Source organism: Castanea sativa, chromosome 2 (genome assembly GCF_040712315.1).
Source record: "Castanea sativa cultivar Marrone di Chiusa Pesio chromosome 2, ASM4071231v1".
Lineage (NCBI taxonomy): Eukaryota > Viridiplantae > Streptophyta > Magnoliopsida > Fagales > Fagaceae > Castanea > Castanea sativa.
The window spans coordinates 42,102,643-42,125,290 of record NC_134014.1 but is presented as its reverse complement, the minus strand read 5'-3'; the positions used below and the strand labels follow the sequence as shown (position 1 = coordinate 42,125,290).

Below are 22,648 nucleotides of genomic sequence, written 5' to 3'. Positions count from 1 at the left end.
CCGAAATACCCAAGGTCCACAGCCCCCTATTGTGAAAAACAATTCCTTCAGAAAGTTTGGTGCCAAGCTACTACCTTGCCTACCTCCCTTTCTCTCACCCTCTGATGAGATCAAGTTTAAATCCCCAAAACAAAGCCATGGGCCATGGCTTCTCTAAGGATTCAAGCAAAGAACCCATGCCTTTTGCCTCTTAGAATTATACAAAGGACCATAGAAACCTACCAGACCCAATCATAATAGCCATCTTTTATCTTCAAAAATCACAGCAATTAAATTGCTTTTATACTCCATAACTTCCAGATTGATACTACTAGACCATTACATGCAAATTCCTACAGATCTTCCTTTTGGGAAAAAACAATTGCTTTTAACACTCTCTCCATTCTATCTTCCTTAGTTTTTGTTTCAGACAGGAAAATAACATATGGCCTGTGCACTTTTATTAGAACCTTAAGGGCTCTGACTGTGGAGGCATTGCAAATGGCCCAACAATTCCAACCTAAGGCCATCATTGGAAATGTTATACTACCTGAGCACTTTTTACCACTGCAAAAACAAGCCACCACTACAAACAACTCATAGGGACCCACACAAGAGCCACAAACAACTTCAAACCCACAAAACTGTAACCACCCCACTTCCACAGCAGACCCACACAGAAATCTATCACAAATTCACAAATAAAAAGGTACAAACAAGAAGTACATCATGTACCTTTCTGGATCATAGCCCCACAATGGCAAGGAACAGCTTTGTAGTGGAAAACATGCCTCCAGCCACCAAAGAGCAAACAAATCCAACCAAGGGGAGGCTGAGAATAAGTGGACCTTGGATGCCCACTAACTTGGGCATATCAATTGGGCAGGTTGACCCACACAGAGACCAGAAACAGCCACAAATATGTCGAAAATAACACACCACCGCCGGGCTAAATGCACCCACACCTGGGTAGGAACATGACTGCAACGGGCAGAGACAAACCCACAATTGTGTAGGGAGGACAGTCCACTAAGGACAGGAAGAACCCACAGAGGGCCAGAGAGACGGCACTCTCGGAGTGGGCTCACGAGTATGGCTGGAGAAGAGCTCAAGTTAACGATAGTGAGAGGAGCTAAACAAGCACCAAGAGGAAAAATCTAGCTTTGTTTATACCCAACATTCTATACTATAGAGCACTAGTCTAATTTCTTATAGAAATTTTCCTTTTAACTAGAAGGTCTACAGTCAAACAGGACAATGCACTTCTCCATTTCACTTACCCAACTGTTATTCCTTGGGTCACATCCTTCTCAATCTTTTCATCTTTATGAATTATCAATCCAAGATATTGAAAATGCTCAATCACCATATACTAAGGAAATTAGTAAATATTATTTTGGAGGCAATAGAAAAGAAAGTGAATAAAACATAATACAAAGACCTATAGATAAAATAAAATAAAAAAATTTTAAAAAAAAACTCAGAACCAGAGAAATTTTTTTAAGTTACATCATGCAAAAAATGATATCACAGCAAAACATTCTACTCTACTTGGCATGAAGATGGAATGTACCTTAATTTGTTAATCCAAACAACTGGGTCACACGGTTCAGAAATCTGTCTCCATTTAACAGCAAATGAGTAAACTTCCTGCCATGACATTGTAGAACGGCCCAATGATGTATCTTCTGTATTCCCAAATGAAGTTGACGTCTCTAAGGAACTGCTCGTACTACAACCAGCGCCACCTCTATTCTGGCTGGGAATATTAATTCTTTCCCTTCTCCGGGCTCTCTTACCAGACTTTGATGTGCTTTTATTAGAATGTTGCAAGGAACGCCAAGCTTTTGAAATCCTCTGTGCAATTTCAATAATAGCCAATCCTGCCATGCGATGCTGGTATATAATAAAATATGAACAACATTAATAGAAAAACAAAGGTGAATACCAAAAGAATTGGGAAAACTACATTTCAAACCCAACAATTTAGAAATGTAACAAATTAAACCCTATAGTTTCAAAAAGTAACAAATTAAACCTCAGCCCATGGTGTTTGAGGTTTAATATTCTTCTTTCCCCTGGAAGGCTTTATGGAAGCCGAAGGTGCCAGCAACGGTTAGTTTTTTTGTGGACTGCAGCTTTGGGGAGAATTTTAACCACTGATAATTTGCAGAAATGCAGAGTAGTTTTGATGAATTGTGCTGCATGTGTAAGAAGGAATGGGAAGTCCATTGATCATTTACTATTACATTGTCATCTAGCTAGAGAGTTGTTTGAATATGGTATTGTCATCATTGGGGGTTCTCTGGGTTATGCCATGCCATGTGGATCTTCTACATAGCTAGTCACATAAATGATTAAATGTAGCAGATATAAGTCTACAGAGATTTGGAATATGATTCTTCATTGCCTGATGTGGGGTATTTGGCAGGAGAGGAATGCTCTTACTTTTGAAGGCAGCAAGAAATCGACTCATTATATGAAGTTGCTTTTCCCCCAGATGTTGCTAAAGTTGAAAAATGCTTCAGGCATTTTATTTTTAATTCTTTGGCTGATTTGTTAGATAGTTGTACTTTCTTGGCACTATAGTTTTTGCTAGATCCTTAGTACACTGCATGTGTGCTTTGGTTCACTGTATTGATTTCTTTTTTCAATGAAGTTTTATTACTCATAACAAATAAAAATAAAATAGAAAAAGTTTAATTTGTTACTTTTTGAAACCTTGGGGTTTAATTTATTACTTTATAAAACCTTAAGGTTTAATTTATCGCTTTTGAACTATAGGGTTTAATTTGTTACACCCATAAATTATAGAGTTTAAAACAAAATTTTCCCCAAATAATACATGGATAAGTAGAAATACACGGAAAGATAGGATCCGAAAAGAGGAAATTTGCTTAAAGCTCCTATTGATGAAAAGATGAGAGAGACTCGCTAAAGATGGTTTGGTCATGTTCAAAGGAGAGCAATTAATGCACCGAAAGAAAGTGTGAGTTAACTCATGTTGAGAGACAATCTGAGATTGAGAAGATTGGATTTTGTGGATTGGTGCATTATGTGCCGTCATAGTGGAGAGACGGTAGATCACCTTCTCCTTCATTGTAAAATGGCCTACCGGTTATGGAGCTTTGTTTTCCTAACTTTTGGCTTGGCCTGGGTTATGCCTAGATCGATTCCTGAAATGCTTTTTGGTTGGTGGAATTGGTTGGGGAAGCATTCATCTCAGATCTGGAATTTAGTCCCGCTTTGCATCCTTTGGTGTATTTGGAAGGAGCGTAACCGGAGGACTTTTGAGGATTTGGATAGCTCTAGTGAACAGTTGCTTGTTTTTTTCAGTGGGACTCTCTTTGATTGGTCGCGCGCGTGGGGACTCACGTCTAGTGATTCCCTCCCTTCTTTTCTTTGCTCCCTTTTCCTTTCCTAATTTTCTTGTTGTCTTTGTTTCTCTTTGTTTTCTTTTTCTTGTATCTCCTAGGTTGCTCTGTGTTTTTTCAGGCATAGAGTAACCCTTCGTATATATATCATTCTTACTTATCAAAAAAAAAGAATGAAAAAAATGTTGAGGAAGACCCAAAATAGCATTAGCAAAGTAATAAAAAAGAACTTACCAATTAAGAAAGTAATAGAGAATGACTTCAGATAGAATAGAATGGAGGAAAATAACATAAGTCATTGGACCTAACTCAGCTGATAAGAAAATTTTGGGATTAGGGCCTGTTGTTGTTGTTGTTGATGTCACTTATTTGACAACTAGTCCAACAATTTAAAGGAGCAAGTGAGGAGAATTAGAGAAATGAAAACACACTTTAAGTTACAGCCATGCAGAGTTGATTTCTTGAAACAATTCAACACACATATAAGTTAAAACTATACGAAATAATTATTTGATAAACAGAATGAAGGCCACTATTTTTTTTTATAAGTTAAACACACACCCAGCAGGCCTTTAACCCACAAACACATTCTCCATTCTTATGGGGAGTGGAGGTGCTATACTGATATTTGAGCTAGAGCTCATATTGTGTAGGATTTTTAGGAATTCAGCACTAAACTAGATTCTTGATGAGATGATAAATGTGTAGATGGCTGTTTGGTATAAAAACAATGAAAAGAACATGAAATAAAGACAGATAAAATACTAGGCAATCACACCTAGGTTTACCTAAGCAATCACACATAGGTAGGAAAAGGCAATTACACCCTCAACACTTAAAATAAGTCATTGGAATTTCATTAAAAACAATCTCTCTCACAATATTATTGACTACAATAAAGCCTTTATATAGGCTATTGCTAAATCCTGGAATTTTATTAAAATCAATCTCTCTCGAAATTATTGACGACAATAAAACCTTCATATAGACTATTAGCAAAGTCTAGGATTACTAATACAAAAAACTATATTTTTAAGAATTTCTAAACCAAATAGGAAAAGATTTCAAGACACAAAACAAGATTCATGTGATTTTGGTATAGCTAAGGATAGCCCAATCCAGAAATCTGGAAATTACCAATTGCCTTATTCAATAACATAATAAAAATTGATCCAGCAGCTTTCTAAACTTTAAAAAATTTATAATAAAAAAAAACCCTTGATACCAATACTCAATAACTAAACTAAACTATGAAAGGTGCCAAGATAGCCCCACGTCAAATCTTGAATCTCTACATATTTAATCTTGTTTTTCCTTGAAACTCTTTATTATCCATATCATCATTGGTGAAAATGAAACCCACTTTAATAGGTCCACAGCACCGTATAAGTCAAAAGTAAAGTAACAGTATCCCATGTTGAAGACGGATAGTAGCTTCATATTTATGTAACTTGGTTCGAATAAAAAACAAACCCAGTTCTCATTGGAATCGTAATGGACCAACTTTGGGCCCCATTTTTATCTCATGAACAAATATGTTTGAACTGATAACAATAATCCTTAGATCTAGTTACAGGCTGTTTGAATTCATTGACTCAAGCAACCAAATAAAAAGATCAAATAGATGTCCAACTGCATAATTTGCTTTTGCGTTTGTTTCAAGATGTGATATATATATATGAATGAAAGGGTCACAAAAACCAGACACAGTGGATTGAAAGTATGACATATAAGTAGGCATTTAAGACCGATATAAAGAAAATAAAAAAATGAAAATGTTGTAATCTTTGATTAAGCCAATATGTTGTATGAAAATTGACAATATGACTTCAAATTAGTAGACTAGAAAACATTACTATTAAATCAATAGGGAAATAGAAAATTAAATGAAAAACCACAGGTAACGGAGACCAACTTCAAACTTGAAATTGATTTAAATCACCTGACGCTTATTTGGTAAGAAGCCAGGACAGTCATATTGGATTTTCTTGCCAATGGAATCAGCAGCATGTATAAGAGCAGTCTTCTGTTTTGTAATAGCATGATCTTGCTTTCTAAGCTTACCCTTCTTCAGTGACTCACGCAAGGGAGGTTGCCGGAAAACCTTTTCACATACATTCTTGGGGTGCAACCTTTTACACCAGTATTCCTGTAAATCCCATAAAGAAAACAAAATCAACATTAATTTGGAATTTCTTTTTTTTTTTTTTTTTGGGGGGTGGGGTTGGGAAGAATGCAACAGGAAGCAACTTTAATTCTTCTTGTAAAACTTGCACTGTAAACTGGATTACATAATCTCATATAAATGAATGTATAGAGATTTAAGTAAAAAACTTTTTACTGTTTCGATTGTTTGGCAAATTATAGTATATAGTATTTTAAAGTTCTAAATTTATAAAGTGTGAATAGTGAATTGTAGAGCTTCTTTCTAAAAGCTCCAAATTTCAGCTTAAGGGCTTGTCTGGTTTTGCTTTTGAAGGGTTGAAAAGTGCTTTAAAGGTTTAAGCTCTGTTAGCTGACTGAAGATATTTAAAGGTGTACTTAAGGCTGAAAAAAGCTTTAGGGCTAAATCTGAAATTTGGAGCCTTTGGGAAAAAGCTCTACAATCCACTGTCCGTACTTTATAAATCCAGAACTTTGAAGTATCATTCACTGTAATTTCCCAAATACTCAAAAGGCTAAACAACCTTTTTGTTAAACTCTCTATAGCTAAATCTCTATATAGGAACTATAATATTTTACTATAGTGCATACTTAAGCAATGGAAAAGCAATAGAAATTCACTGGTAAATTCCACTAATCCAATCTCCTACAACTTGTTCCCGATAAAATGAAAAATAAATTGCGAAACCAAAGATCAACCAGGGCTTTCATCATGAATTTAAAACACATAACCTTTCTATAACTTTTCCTTTATTTATTTATTTTGATAAATACAATTTTTCATCTATCATCAATTGAACTCCATACAATTATATTGCCTTTCAATATGTTCAGGCCATTTGGAGCTTGTCATTATTTGGTATTGCAAATTAAGTACTCTTCTGTGGCTGAGATTTAATGTTTCTCGGGGGATGGTTTCCATTGGAATGATAATTTTGTTTGTGCGGTACAAGACTGGGAATTGGAGTCAGTGCTGGAAACCTTCTGCCAGTGAGGTTTTGGATGTTAAATCTTTTTATAAGGTTTTGTGTCCTACTACCCATTCTTCTTTCCCTTGGAATCCTTTATGGAGGCTGAAGGTGCCAACAAAGGTTAGTTTTTTCATGTGGAAAGCAGCTTTGGGGTGTATTTTAACTACGAATAATTTGAAGAAAAGCAGAGTAGTTGTGTTGGATTTGTGTTGCATGTGCAAGAAGGATGGGGAATCCATCAATCATTTGTTGTTACGTTGCCATGTAGCTAGAGAGTTGTGGAATATGGTATTTTCTTTATCTGGGGTTCACTGGGTTATGCCATGCCATGTTGTGGATCTTATAGCAAGCTGGTCCTATAAATGTAGCAGATGTAAGACCTTAGTGATTTGGAGTATGATTCCTCATTGTATTGTGTGGGGTATTTGGCAGGAGAGGAATGCTCATACGTTTGAAGGATGTGAGAGATACAACTCAAGATATGAAGTTGTTTTTCTCCAAACTTTGCTAGAGTGGACAAATGCTTCGGGTGTTTTTAATTTTAATTCTTTGACAGATTTGTTAGATAGTTGTACTTTCTTTGCTTTATAGTATTTGCTGTTTTTTCTGATTCCTTATTACACTGCCTGTGTGCTTTGGTTTCCTGTATTGTTTTCTTTACTCAATGAATTTATATATTACTTATCAAAAAAATAAAACATCTATGAGACCTCTTTCACATAATTGACTTCCCAAAAAAACCACAAGTACTTGGGTCTGTTGGAGAGCATATGACTAATGCCTACTTGCAACCAACTTTGGCTACATACAAAAAGATAGCATGATAACTTATATTTCATTTAGCCAGAAGTGGATAAATAAATTTCGGCTTACTGTTGTCATTTCTATTTATCTTAGTTTTAATGTTCTCAAATTTTACAATCAGTAGTCACAGTGCTGCTTTCCAAACTAGCAATATCAAGCTTAGTCCGTAACAACTGATTGCATGATATAAGGCCTCGTCACACCTCAGCAATACCTCTTCTTGTTACCTAGTTGATTGTTGTTAGAATTATGGTTATGTGATTAAATTCACCATTTCCTAATAGCTTAAGATTTTGGGACGATCGGTAATTTAACATGGTATCAGAGTAAGAAATCTTGAGTTCAATCTCTGTGTTTACTCTACCTCCTATTTAAAATGTTAAAAATCTCACATGTTGGGCCCCCACTTATTAAGGGGAAGTTTAGGCCCACACATGAGGGGGAGTGTTATAATTATGGTTATGTGATTAAATTCACCATTTCCTAATGGCTTAAGCTCTTGGAATAATCGGTAATTTAACAAATATCATTAGTGAATGTCATACATACATTGTGTATTCTACCTGATAAATGACAAAACCAAAAGGTCATTATTATTTCAAACTATGAATGTGCCTAACAGTTAAAATTATATAGCTGACAAGAAAACAAGGCAATTAAGTGACCCAACAGCAAGCCCTAACAACACAAAGAAATGAAAATTATTAAGAAAGAGAATTTCAACTCTCTCTCTCTCTCTCGTATGTAATAAATATATATATATATATATGCATGTATATATGTGTACACGCACCAACCTTAAAGAGTGGATCAATATCTCCATCAATGTCAAACCAGCTAAACTCACTGTTGGCTTTTGCGGCTGTGTACAGAGCAATCTCTTTCTACAAAACAAGAAAACTGATATTTTACATCTCATAACATAAAACCACGGGCAGCATGCATATGGTTGAGCTAAACATGTCATATATATTGTATGAGCACAATTCCATAAGCATAACATTTCAAGCATGACCTTATAAAATCCATTACATTTAGTACAAAAAGAAAAATACAAAATATAAGTGTACAAAAGCACATCAGAGACAAATTTTGGTATCAATGTTAAACATACATTTTTTTTTTCTTTTCTACATCAATGTACATGCATAAATACTGCTTAAATACAATAATACATGAAAGAAAGTATACAATTCCTGCACAACGTTGGTGCTTGTACTGCACCTACAATTCTACAAGTATATTTGCAAGATTTTACAAATTTGTATACATGTATCACATTAAATAAAGCATACGTCAATCATAAACAAAATTGACCACCTTGTTCTGTTTCAAAATATTCAGTGCAAATGTATTCTATTAGAGGAGAAACCAGATCAAATAGGGTCTCATTACAGCCCAGAATTCCATCAACTCTATAGATAATTCTAGTTAACTGATAATATTCTACAGATCCGACAATCCCAGTTCCTACAAGAAAGAGCGCAACTAACCAACAGAAAATTAGTTATGGATCCAGTGTGAGCACTAGATCCAAACATATATATAATGTGTTCAAACACACACATACATATTCCATATACTGAATTAATATAAAATATGTTTCATTCAGCTTATGATAAGGCAAGAATGAATTGACAACAAATTCAAGCCAAAATATCGAATGTGGTTTTTTTTTCTCTCTTTTTCTTTTCTTGGGCCTACCCCAGACCCCACCTTGTCTTTTTACCTTCTGAACTGATAAGCAAATGCATACAATTAAACGAGTAGATATAAAGAGAATGCCTACATGAGACATAATTCCAAATAAAGTGTACTACTCATTTCAAAGCAAACCTGATAAAAGGCCAAGCATTGAAGCACAAACTTTTCCATTGAGTCTAATTCCAAATCTAGAGCAGCATCATAGTCCTTGACCTATGACCATCAAAATAAACATTAGTACATTAAAGCACAACAGCAAGAACCATTCGACCACTTAATAAAATAAAATAAGAGCTCCTTCATACCGCCTCTCTATATTCTCCAATAGCGTGGTAACAAGAAGCTCGTAAATACAAACACTCAATGTTATCATTCTCAATGCCCAAGCCAGCTGATAAATCCTTGATTGCCTTCCTGCAATATTAAATAGAGGCATTTTACCACCAAAAAGAAAAAAGGAAAGAAGTACAAAAGTGCAAGAAACAACTGTTGAAACAAAATTAGTGTTAAAGGTCATAATAATAAATAAAATAAGTAAAAAGAGCAGTGAAGTACAAGTTAATGTTGACCTATCACTTCTACTATAAGTATAAAAAGAATATTGGCAACCTTTCCATCTTTAAATTCCAAATGCTGCCAAAAACGTTGTATCCTTCCCCCATTGCTTATGGACTTGGGAGTTGGGAGATAAATATGATAGTTACAAAGGATGCTATCACCCATGAGGACATAGTAGTATCACCTCAAGTAAGTCATAATTTCTTTTTCTTTTTTTGATAAATAACGTAAGAATATTATTAAAAATTTCTAAGGAGTTAAACGTTTGCATTTTTCCTTTCCTGGGACTTATTCTTTTTTCTATTTATTCTAGATCACAAGTTCTCTCCCTCACTGCATTGTTCCTCAAGAAAAGCTGCCTCACCATATTTCTCTTCATCTTCTTCAATAATCATATTTTATTGAAGATATTAATTGATGAAAAATAAAAGGCCGAAATAAACTGTTTGGTTCCTAATGTTTATCTGCTAGGAATTTTTGCTCCTTGAAGTTTCAAGTGAGTGCTATTGGTCCCTCCAACTCCCACTAGTATTCTTGCCTAAGTCTAACGGAGCAATGACATGGCATTTTTAAATGATGTGGAAATTCTTTCATTATTAAAAAATTAAACATCGGAAATTACACATAAAAACTTGTTTCTATCCAAATCAAATCTTTTTCTATTTGGGTTAATCTCCAAAATTGGAGGGGGAAAATCCCAATCTTTGGATTAATCATGCAACAATGGAAGCAATTCATAATAATACCCCAAAGTTCTTTTGAAATGGTTTAAGATCACTGTGACTTTTGGTTGCTTGATTCTGTTCACATGTTGATTATATTGCATCAGAAACTTCAAAGTTCAATGAGGTGGCAATGCAAGCAATTACGAAGATTGTGGCAACTAATTTATTTTGAATGGTTCCATCTACAAATCATGACAGTAAGGTTCGGGAAATGTATGACTCAGAAGAGGAGGAACCGGCCATGGAACCTGCTTGGCCTCTTATTCAGATTGTGTATGAATTGCTTCCATTGTTGTGTGATCATTCTACAATCTGCAAATTGTTTTTTTTTTTTCCCTCAATCTAAGGATTATGTGGTCAGGGCTCAGACCAGTTTTGATTTGGTGAAAACCCATATTAAAATGGGTTTTATTTGGATAGAAACAAGTTTTGCTGTGTTACAACAAAAAAATTTCCACGTCATTTAAAAAGTAAGGGCCGACTCATTTTGCTTCATTAGACACAGGCAAAGAAACCAATGGAAGTTCAATAATGCTTATTTTTGAAACTTCAAGGGCCAATAGCGTTCACTTGAAACTTCAGGAACCAAAAGCACTTAGTATGTAAATTTTAGGGACTAACAATGTATTTTGGCCAAAATAAAATTTAGAAAAAAAATAAAACGAATGAAGAAACTTTAAAGGCAGAATAGAAAAATACATATTGGAAAGGCTCAAAGGCCAGAACCTAAAACTCATGGTATGTGACAAAGGACCAGGTTTATCAAAAGAAACAGATAACAAGGTACTTGAAAGATTATGGTGTGGACACCAGATATGCTCATTGGACCTATTGATGCTAATTGATCATAATTGACATTGATTAATGCAACTAATGTTAAATAATGCTAAGAATTTTTCAGGAGTTATATTTTATTTGCTTTATTTTCAAATTTAATATAATTGGTAAATGGTTGTTTCTTTTCCTTACTTGGTTATGAAGTTATTTCCTTCTCTTACTTGAGGCAATTTGGAAATGCTATTTACAGGCCCATAATTCACTATTGTGGAAAGGCTTGACCATGGTTTGGTAAAATTTTGTTTGGGAATTCCCATCCAATGCTTGGTGCTGACTCCAAGCAACCATTGATGCTGAAAACAGAATTCCTATCTTTGTTTCTTTCCTTGGCACTAATTCCAAGCAACCCCTAGGATGTAACTCCTAGATTTTATCCCTCTTTCCACCACTTGGTGCTAACTCCAAGTTACCCCCATGCACTGATTCCTAAGTTTTACTCTATTTCCATCGATTGATGAAGACACCTAGAAACCCTAAGTATTAACTCCTACGTTCTATCCTTTTTGGTCATTCTTCTTTATTTCCTAAACTCAAGTTCCCCTTGAGAATGCATTCCTTCTGCATCAGGTTTTAGGCAGGTTTCTTGCAAATTTAAGAAAGGCTGTCTTTTTCTTCAAATTTTTTATGTTCCCAACCTAGAAGTTTATGATATAAATGCAAGATGATCAATATGGAGCAAAAACTAAACAATTGTAAGAAAAAAAGACAAAAAAAAAAAGGGTGAGACAGTCCAGTGCTCCTATGTTTATAAGTAGGTATTTCTGGATTGCAACTTCTACCAACGGCCTCAACTATGCTAGGTAAGATCATGCCCTATACGCACATAATGTCAAATGGGATATCCATGAGTAAGAAAGCAGAACTCTAGAAAGAGGTTGTTCACCATGAGATGATGGAAACTAGGAACATTGCACAGGTGTATGAAACCAGATCACAAGTAGGATTTGTCCCAAATAAGTTTGATTGTATTTCCCATTTCCCTTTTCGCAAGACAGTTTATTTCCCCCCATGATTCACCATCACCTACCACCATATATCCTCAGGGATCCAAGATGGTCCACAGGATCATGAGAACTCAGATAATAACATTGAATCCATAATGTACCCTTTCATAAATTATCAAAAGTTGATAGAACATACCTGTGCTCCCCCATCCCATGGAACAGTAGGCCACGCAAATGGTAGGCTCTAGCAAATCTATTCAAGAAGGCATTAAGAGTATCAAATATATGTAGAGTAGAATTATCAAAAGTGAGCATCTCAATCAAAATCAGGCATCAGAAAATTTTAGTGTTAATTTTTGACATCATAGATGACTTGTTACAGGTAAACAATGCTTACCTTCCATCAATTTGTAGAACATGTTGAAGACATTCCAAGGCTTTTGTTGGTTTTGCCAAATCTTGATAGAGCTGCAACAAATTACATATTCATAACAACAGTTAAAGTTTCTTGATGCAATAAAGCCAACGAGTCATACGCCTACTTGATGCATATGAGAGATGCAACCAAGTACACTAGACTTATTAAAAATGTGCAACCAGATGGGTGCATTAGCGCATATGAGATCAATATCAATTGAATAAGGACAAAATGAATCCACTGATAGAGTGAACACTCCCAATAAATAGAGATTGAGCTCCACAACACAAAGGCACAGCTTGCCAAGCTGTTTCCCTATTTATGACCAGATTTCATGCTATCCTTTTGGTAAGTCTTGTACCTCTCTAGGCAATTGCCAATAGACTAAAATAAGGTGAAGACAAGACACCATAAGGTGCAGATCACTGCAGACACCAAGTATCAATCTCTGATCGCAAATGTTTATGGGCGGCAACACAGGAGGAGGACCAGCCAGTGACCTGGTTTGATGATGGAGTAATTGACACTGATTGAGCCCAGATCAATGCTGATTGATCTGATTCTATTAATTTTTTTTTTTTTATAAGGATTCTATTAATTTTATTTACATATTAAATGTAATTCATTAAGGTTTATTTCCATATACTTAATAGTTAATTTCAAATTTATTTCCTTATATGTGGTAGCACTGGAAGCCCTACTAAAAGGAGCAGAGGATTTGCTGCAGACATTGAATTTGATGAATGAAAGTCAGTCGATACTCTAGCTTAGTGTTCAAACTTCTTTTATTGTGTTCAAACTTAGCTGGTGAAGCATAGAGTTTAGCCCCAATACTCTTCTTTTCTATTGTGTTCAAACTTCAGCTATCAGTGCTACATGAACTTAGTAACAAACCCCAATCCAGTTTTTCAGCAGAACCCTAAAAAGCAACCCAACAGCCATCCAGATCCAAAACACCCGCACTCCAAATCCCACCCCACAATTGTGTACCCAGCAGAGATGAAATACTTACCACATGAAGTTATTGCCAAGACCACCTGGATTCTCTTGCCACATCAGATATAGTGTCGGTAAAAGCATCAAACACACTAAAGTGCATAGACTTAAGCACATAGACCTCTTGGGGCCTAGGTGCAAAGCAAAAAGCGCAAGCAAGAATAATAACCTCTAATAAAAAATATAAAATTTAAAAAAAAAATTATATTTTTTTAAAACTCAAGATAGTAATATAATTTACCTATTAGCTAAAACGGGTAGTGCAGTTGTACAAAGTTTGTAATTTCAAATGTTACATAAAATTTTATACATTATTTTTATATAATTCTCTTGTTTTTTATAAACTACATAAACCAAATTAAGTATATGTTTCAACCAAAATATATCTAAAAAGGAAAAAACCAAATAACAAAATAAGAGAAAAGTATCCTTATTTGTTTCTTTTGATATGTAAACAAAAAACCATTTGTATAATACAACACCTTAAGAGTAGTTTTTGTATAATAAATTAATGTCCATGTCATTTCCTCAAGATCGAGCAATTAATCTTAATGATCTAAATACTTTTAGCAAAAAAAGTATAAAGTGCACCTAGGCATGCTTTGTGCTTCTTCAAAAATCACCAAAAAAGTGTGCCTTAGACCTCAGGGGTTTGAGCTTTAGGCACACCTAAGCGCAATTTTAACACCACCGAACACCTATGAGATGATGCGTCTGCCAAAGCCACCAGCTGCACTACTGCCCCCAAACAAACGGTGAAAACAACACCTACCCTCATGAAACCCACCACTCCTCTTTGAGCAAGACTTTGAAACACCCATCACAACAACCCCACAATTGTGAACACAACCATAATCTGCTAACCCAAGACGTACAAAGCCACAAGAGCCACAATTCAAATTGAACTTAGAAGGACTAAGTTGAAACAATATGTTCAGTTGCTAACCTTATCACTATTTCTTCTCTAACTACGGCTCCTGTTTCTCATGTGATCACTGTAATTCCAACAGCAAATGATTATTCCCTTGATGATCTTACATATCAAAATTAGCACTATGCTATTGTGCATTCCACATTTCCGAAAGACTCTGCTGACAAAATAAAGTATGTGCTTCTTCATTTTTAGCTATTTTTGTTTCACTTTCTTCTTATTTAGTTCTTTTTGGTAGGGGGCTTAAATGTTCTTTAGCTTTCAGGTTCCCTGTATTGCCCTTGCAATGTATCAATGGGTAAAGAAAATGCATAAGTCATTGGTACACTGATATATTCCAGTTTTCAATGCCAAGTGAAGACCACTATTTATGTTATCTAATCCAAGAAGATACTTTTTTTAAAAATTAGATTAATAATACTCAGAAACCTAGTTAACTATTGAGACAAACATTTATTTAGAACATAAACAGTTTTAAAGCTTCCTTCTTATGTCTCACACAGGCTGACCAATAGTAGCCATATACATCAAGTATAAACATTGTAGCTCAGGCTAACACCATACAAACCACCTCATTCCAAAGGGGACCATCAGTGGAAACAATTAGATTACAAAAGTAGAATTTGAAACATTATGGTATCCATGACAAGCTGCTTTTTATTGATAAGTTCTGCCACAGGGCACAGGCATAGACATCAACTAGATGTGAAGAATGTCTTCGTTGACTGCTCAATAGATATCTTGATGCAGAGTCAACAAGACAATCCCCTTAAGTATAACAAAGTAGTTGCTCAAGCATACCTGGGTTAGATGAGTCCATGCCTCAAGGAAATGTTGATCCAATTCAATTGATTTCTTATGAGCCTCCTCTGCCTTTCTAAATTCACCAATTGAAGATAACGACAAACCCTATGAGAGCCAATATTTGGTCAGTCAGTACAAAAATTCCTGACTACTAGGGCAAGACTGAAGATGTTGAACACTCACCAAATATGTGTATGCCGATGCGTTATCTTTGTCAAGCTTTACACACGTGGATAGGTCCTCCACAGAAGCATTGAAATCTTTAAACTTAAAACTGACAATTCCTGCCATTAATAGCAACCTATGGATCACTTTATGCCACAAAACTGTTATTACCTTCTTGACACAACTTATCCTGCCAGTGTTTATCTCGAGATTTTACAGTAACAATGACACGTTCAGTTCATACATAGAGACTGACTACAATACCAATATTATATGCCCTAAATTTTATATTTAACCACTTTTACTATCAAGCTAAATTGATATCACCTACATCTGCATCTAGAACACAGCTAAATATCAGCAGCCAGTGCTTTCAATATAATCCTCTGAAATACAATGCCACAAAACTGTTATTACCTTCTTGACACAAAACTTATCCTGCAGTGTTTTTCTCGTGATTTTACAGAGCAATGACACGTTCAGTTCATACATAGAGATTGACTTCAATATCAATATTGTATGCCTTAAATTTTATATTTAATCACTTCTACTATCAAGCTAAATAGATATCACACCTACATCTGCATCTAGAACACAGCTAAATATCAGCAGCAAGTTCTTTCAATATAATCCTCTGAAATACAATGAAAAGAGCAGGGTTCAAGCAAGTTACCCCTTTCATGCAAAATATCGGCCGAGTTTGGTTCAAACTCTAGTGCCTTTGTCAAGTCTTCAATAGCCTGGTATCAAGAGGGAATCAAGCATGGCATACATTTGAATCAGTATTTGTATCGTTTGAAGCACTAACAATCTTGAGTTACTCTACATATACTTTTCAACATGCAATAGGAGCCACTAAATATTTCAGGTATATATTTCATTTATAAAAAGGTAACGTTCTGTGACAGCAAGAATAAGTCGTACTGCAATTTTCTAAGCTATTTTGTCTGTGGTGCTTTTTTAACCATGAAACTATCTGTAGTATGTGAGAAGTAATATCTGTGGTGCCTTTCTGAGCTTATCAAGAGCAGTGCTTGTGGGTTTGGGTGTCCAGAGTGGGGATGGAGGTGGCCAGGACAGCTGTGTAAGTGATTTTTAGGGGATAGGCAACTATCGTCACACACCAACTGCTGTCCTTAACCTTGACCGGTCCATGTTAGCGGTAATACCCACGAAGGCAGATCGTGGCTCTCCTGGGTCCAGTGTATTGGCAGAGGGAGAAGTGGGTAATGCCAACCTGGGTTTGGGCAAGGTTGAGAGTTTCTCCCCTCTGATGACCATCACTCCCCTTGGGCTGGCTTTGTTGGCTGAGCTGAACAGGGGAACTGAGGTTTTGGGGCTTGAGAATACGTCGGATATTTCTAATTGGGTGAAGCACAGAATTCCTGGTTTTAGTAAGCTGGTTGGGCTTCCTTTGAGTCAACATGAGAAGATGTGTATTGGGATGTTATAAAGGCTAGAGAAGTAGATGGAGGTTGCCAACCTGTTGCACAGGAGAGCTGCCGTTCATCAAAAATCTGCTATCTCAAAGGATAAAGGGAAGAGAGAGCTGAGGGAATCTGATATTTTCAGTTAAATATGATGGTAGGTAGAGTTTTGGCTGCTGTACAGAGCTAGTAGTAGGGAATTATCAGTTTTTATGAAGCTCAAAATGATTTCATGGAATGTTCGAGGTTTGAATGACTTCTGAAAACGGTTGGTACAAAAAAATTTATTACGTGAGTGGAATTGTGATGTCTGCCTTCATGAAACTAAGCTTGCTGGCATGGATAGATAGATGGTTTGCAGCCTCTGGAGTTGTCCTTATGTGGATTAGGTGGCTTTGGATGTGGACCAAATGGCTGGTGGGGTTTTGATGATGTGGGATAGGAGGGTTTTAGAAAGGTCGGAGGTTATGGTGGGTTCCTTTTCCGTGTCGGTTTGGTGGCAGGGTGTGGGGGAAGGTTTTATTTGGGCATGTTTTGGGGTTTATGGCCCAAATGATAATAATGTAAGGGGGCAAATGTGGGATGAGCTGACTGGAATTCAGCAATATTGGGATGTTCCATGGTGTTACATTGGGAATTTCAATATCGTTCGTTTCTCAAGAGAACGGTTAGGTGGTTCGCGTCATACACTGGCCAAGGAATGGTGACATCCAGAAAGCTGTTCACCATTGTTTGATGTGGTGTCTCTAGCAGGAAAGGAACACTAGAACTATTGATGGGTGTGAACGATTGATTGCGGATTTGAAGCTCCAAGTTATCAGAACGCCATTCGAATGGATGCTGGCCACAGGGACATATCCTTTTTCTAATTTCTTGGATTGTATGGATCATTGTACTTTTTTATATGCATTATGTTGTTCATCTAGTATACCCCCTTGTGTACTTGATGCATTTTTTCTACTAAAATGTATTATTACTTAAAAAAAAAATTATATAAACATTCTAAAAAACAAAGACAAGCATACATAGCAAAACACAGTAAAGACAGAGGTTTGCAATTGATTAGAAAGAAAATAAGGTTTAAAAAATAGGGTGAACTACTTTAACCTGAACAGATTCCCCTAAGGCAGCTCGAGCTTGCCCTCTCCGCTTCCATGCTTCACCAGCAGATGGATTTGACTCAATAGCCTAAAATATAAATCATAATAAAAACTATTTAAACCTGAATGTCAAAATAGTTTTCAACAACACTCGATATTTATCATTCAAATACCTTTGTAAAATCAGCAATAGCAGCTTCTAGTTCTCGTTGAAATGCATATGCTGTCCCTCTTCCTATTAGTGCCTCAGGATAAGTGGGATCCTCTTTCAGTATCTATGTATACAATATCAGGAAAAGGAAATGGTTATTAAACTTATAATTAGTCCCCCCCCTCCCCCAAATAAAAAAGAAAAAAGAAAAAAAGTCCCAAGACACATCATCAGATTGACTCATCAATTCCAAATTTTACCTGGTCAAAGATAGATATGGCATGAGCATATTTCCCTTCATTAACCTGCAAAAAGGAACCAAATACATGTTTTGAAAAACTTAGAATACAGTAAAAACAATAACTGCACTTAATTTTTTTTTTCTTTTACCAAGTAGTGGTGTTAAACATACCTGTGCTATACCCCTTGATAGTCGAAAATCTACACTTATTGACTTGGTCTTGGAAATTCTAGCAACACAGAACTTTTTATTTTTCTTGGCTTCATCAATTATTTCATTATGTATTTCAGATTTAAAAGTTAACTTGCTGCTAGTTTCAGTTGTATTGCTTGGGCTGTTACAAATTGTAGATAACTTACTGCATGGTTCAGATGTATCACTTAAGTCACTACATGAATCTGATTCATAACTCAATTTATCTACAATATCATGACTCTCAGTCATTTGACCATCAAAATTTGTACTCTCTAAAGCTTTATCATTGAATCCATTGCGTAGGTCAAAATTATTACTAGACCCACTGCAGAACTCAGATGAATCCCCAGAAGCACTGCATAATTTAGATTCATCACTCAATTTATTGTGATTCTTATAAGTGCCATTGCTATGAGGTCCTGATCCAGATGCAGACACAGATGACATAGACTCCATCCCATTGCTTTCACGTGTAATACTTCTTTCTTGTTTTGCAATTCTCAGAAGCTCTTCCAGTTCTAGCAACTGCTTCAGATCTGCAGACTGACGCATAGCATGCTCATAACCTTTGTCCCAAACCAAAAGAGCATCCTCTTTCCTTCCCAAAGCAGAAAATGCACGACCTGGATGAGAAATATAACTAGAATCAGTTTAAAAGCGAATGCACAAGCTCTAGATGTAAAACTATTACATATATAGCTGCATCAGTTTAAAATTATAAGAGGGATCAATAATGTACAACCGCTGATTAACACAGTAAGACCTTCTCTAGTCGCATAGAGCAAAGGCTATGAGCATTTATGTGTCTTTTCTTTTCTTTATTCCTATACGTAAATTTACTATCATTTTAATGTTTTACCTTCCTCATATTGAGGTACCAAGCTTTAATTTCAAACATATATTTAATGAAAAGAATGTTCAAAATGAAATTTTCTTTTATATATATGCCCCTATTATTTCAAAATGAATTTTCATTTTTATAATTTTTATTACCCCCAAGAATTCAATTAACCCAAATAGATCACAGACACCCCCCAAAAAAAAAGGATATTTGGGGGCTATCCCATTGTGTCTCCTATGGACTATTTGGAGAGACAACAACAATTGCATCTCTGAGGAGGTGGAACATTCCATGCTAGACCTGAAGTGTGTTTTTTTTGCATTCATTGCATGATTGGATGGCTGCAATGAGTGGTCTTTCCTTTTCTTCTCTTGTAGAGTAAACAATAGAAGATAATCAACTTACCAAATTATTTATAAAGTGGTTGTACTTATTCTTACTTTTCTAATGCTTCTACCGCAACTATGGAACGATAATTTTCAGTCAGGAATATTGATAAACTCAAATTTTCCAACCAAAAAAAAAAATTCGATTTTTAAAATGAATCTTTGATTTTATACATTGAAAAGGAAGTAACTGTAAGATTTAGTATAGAATTAATCATATACAATGTAAAGGATTTAAAAGAACGCTGAGTTCCATTTGATTGATGATTGATATGAAATGCATGCAGACAGTTATCTTGCGTCTTTTCTTTTGTTCATATTTGTCAACACTAAATGCATGCTAGTTTTATGTTTCATATATTAATTTAGCTTTAAATCTCAGTATATTTTTTCTTCTCGGTCAAATATATATCATGCTAACCATCAACTTTGCATAACATAGATTAAAGAGTAGCCTCGATAATTGTTGTTAACATCCAATTAAATCATGGAGAAAGTCAGTTATTAAATTTAAATTTCATATAAAATGCACAGTACGTCACTCACGAACAGCCCCTAAAATGCCATAAACCCAAATCATGGTAAAAGAATGAAGAACCCAAACAGTATTTTTAACAAAACTAGCAATGCAATGCAAACAATCAGTCGGGAAATCCGAGTGCAACTAATAATTAATAAAACAAAATGCATTCTAATAACCCAAACAGCATTCTTAAGCCCTTGCTCCTTCCTATAAAACCCTAACATTTCTAACCTAGCACCGCATCAATTACTCACATTCGCCATGAAACCGATCCCAAATGCAACTACTTAGCTCACAGAAAATGCCACAATTGCAGATGGAATTCTTAATTAAATTCTCAATCAAATAATAAAAAACACATCAACTACAAAAAGTTTTAATTAGACTAAATAATTGAGGTCCTATCGACGATAATTAATTGGATTATCGTAATTGAAAAATTGACCGAAGAGAGACCTTTGAGAATGTAAGCTTGAAGAAGCGTAGGGTCGAGCTGAAGCGCCTTGTCACAGTCCTTAATCACATGCTTGTGGAGCTCCAATTGGCTGTAACAGAAAGCTCTATTGCTGAAACCAACATTCAAAAGCGAGAAATCAATCAGTGACCAAAAAAGATAATCGAAGAAATTGAAGATCGGTGAGGTTCGAAAACTTTTTTGAGAATTGCGCGTTGTACGAACCAGATGTCTTGGATGGCGAAAGACTGAGAGAGGAGCGAGTCGAGGACTCGGATAGCCTTGGACCAGTCACGAGAGCTACAGAGCTTGGCGAGCTCGACTCGCTCAGAGATAGCTGAGCTGCCCATGAGTTGACGCGGACGAGTTGAGCTGAGTTGAGTGGAGTGGTGTGGTGGTCTCTCTGTTTGGGTTCTTTTCTTCGTTTCAACGGTTTCGGGAGAGAGAGAGAGAGAACAAGAGAAACCGAATAATAGTGGGGGTTAACCTTTAAAGAGGGTAAGAGGGGTAAAATTGGAAAATGCGTGGAAATTTATTGGAGTTGAAAGTCGTGAAAATCACTGAAATGGGAAATTGAGGAGGAAGGAGAGGGCTGCAATAAAGAAAGAAAAGAGAGATAGGATTTGGATTTGGTAGATGTGTTGTGCTGTACATACCTATTACACGTGTCGTAGAGCTTCAACTTGATTGGTTGTGCCTTGTGCGCTTCCCTTTTTTTTTTTTTTTTTTTTGGAGATGAGATCGTGCGCTTCGTTTGATTTGATCTGTTGTCTCTCTGATTTTTTAATTTATTTTTTTGTCGACATTAATTCACCGAAAGGTCACTCACGGAGTCACGGTGGGACAGTCCTACTCGGTTTTTTTTTTTTGAATTGACATGCGACAATATCTATATCAAAATTTAATAAATAATAGATATATGTGTAAAAATAATTATTCCTTAATACATATCTTTCAATTACAAATATTCATGTGTATAATGAAAAGATGGGTAGAATTTATATAGTTTTATCTAAAAATAATCCATATTATCATAATGTTGACAAGAATTATGAGAAGCAAGAAGAATTGGCTAAATCAATGACAAGGAAAGTTACATCACTGAAGGAAGGAGCAATACAATAAGAAAAATGACAGTAGCTTAAGTAATAAAACTAGGTATAGCTTAGTGTATTTATAACTGATTAGTTAGTTATAGCACGTGAGAATAGTTGTTAGTGTATAGAGTCACACATGAGAAAGTCTGTTAATTAGTTTTCATTTTGGGCATTAGTTTCCATCTCTATTTTAGTATAAATGGTACTTGTACATTGTAGATTCTTATTATTCAATGATATAGAGAAAGAATTCCCTCTGTTTTCTGATATGGTATCAGAGCTAAATCCCTAATTTCTTAGGGTTTGTTTACTCTTTCTCTATTTTCTCTCTCAATTTTCTTGTGAAAATTATTTCTTTCTTTAAGAAAATTTCTCATTGTCTTGTTCACAATGGCTTCCGCTGCAACTACAAGTGGTTCTGCAACAAGAATGCACCTTTTTCTTCTTGGCAGGACTCACCAATGGATGATCCCTTGTTCTTGCCCCATGCAGAGAGTCCAAGCACAATTCTTGTTACGTAGCCCCTGACTGGAGGAGAAAACTATTCAGCATGGACTCGAGCTGTGAGGAAAGCTTTGTTAACCAAGAATAAGCTGGATTTCATTGATGGAACTCTTACTCTTTCATCGCCATTGGTGTCTTCTCCCTCATTAGTGCAAGCTTGGATTAGGTGTAACAATATGGTTGGCACCTAGTTAACCAATTCCGTCTCACCCAAACTGCAAGCAAGCATCATCAATGAGGATATTGCTTTAGAGATCTGAAATGATCTCAGGAATCATTTTGCTCAAACTAATGGACCTAGAGTCTTCAATCTTCAAAAGAAAATTGCTAAACTTCATCAAGGTGAGGTGTATATC

General features: G+C 35.7%; 1 protein-coding gene across 2 annotated transcripts in view; it reads right to left on the bottom strand.

Annotated features, from left to right (window-relative positions):
- Positions 1–21,309, bottom strand: part of LOC142623825 (suppressor of RPS4-RLD 1) — a 36,206-nt gene extending 14,897 nt beyond the window's left edge. For both annotated transcript variants that reach the window (XM_075797287.1, XM_075797288.1), the window contains exons 1-16: positions 20,917–21,309; positions 20,694–20,803; positions 18,464–19,110; positions 18,312–18,356; positions 18,074–18,175; positions 17,908–17,988; positions 16,047–16,113; positions 15,392–15,492; positions 15,206–15,313; positions 12,457–12,527; positions 12,256–12,312; positions 9,301–9,409; positions 9,128–9,208; positions 8,089–8,175; positions 5,296–5,502; positions 1,553–1,875 (exon numbers count right to left, since the gene is read on the bottom strand). In XM_075797287.1, the coding sequence (XP_075653402.1) occupies positions 1,553–1,875; positions 5,296–5,502; positions 8,089–8,175; positions 9,128–9,208; positions 9,301–9,409; positions 12,256–12,312; positions 12,457–12,527; positions 15,206–15,313; positions 15,392–15,492; positions 16,047–16,113; positions 17,908–17,988; positions 18,074–18,175; positions 18,312–18,356; positions 18,464–19,110; positions 20,694–20,803; positions 20,917–21,041 (2,321 nt within the window). In that variant the 5' untranslated portion in view covers positions 21,042–21,309. The remainder of the gene's footprint in view (positions 1–1,552; positions 1,876–5,295; positions 5,503–8,088; positions 8,176–9,127; positions 9,209–9,300; positions 9,410–12,255; positions 12,313–12,456; positions 12,528–15,205; positions 15,314–15,391; positions 15,493–16,046; positions 16,114–17,907; positions 17,989–18,073; positions 18,176–18,311; positions 18,357–18,463; positions 19,111–20,693; positions 20,804–20,916) is intronic.
- Positions 21,310–22,648: the final 1,339 nt, after the last annotated feature.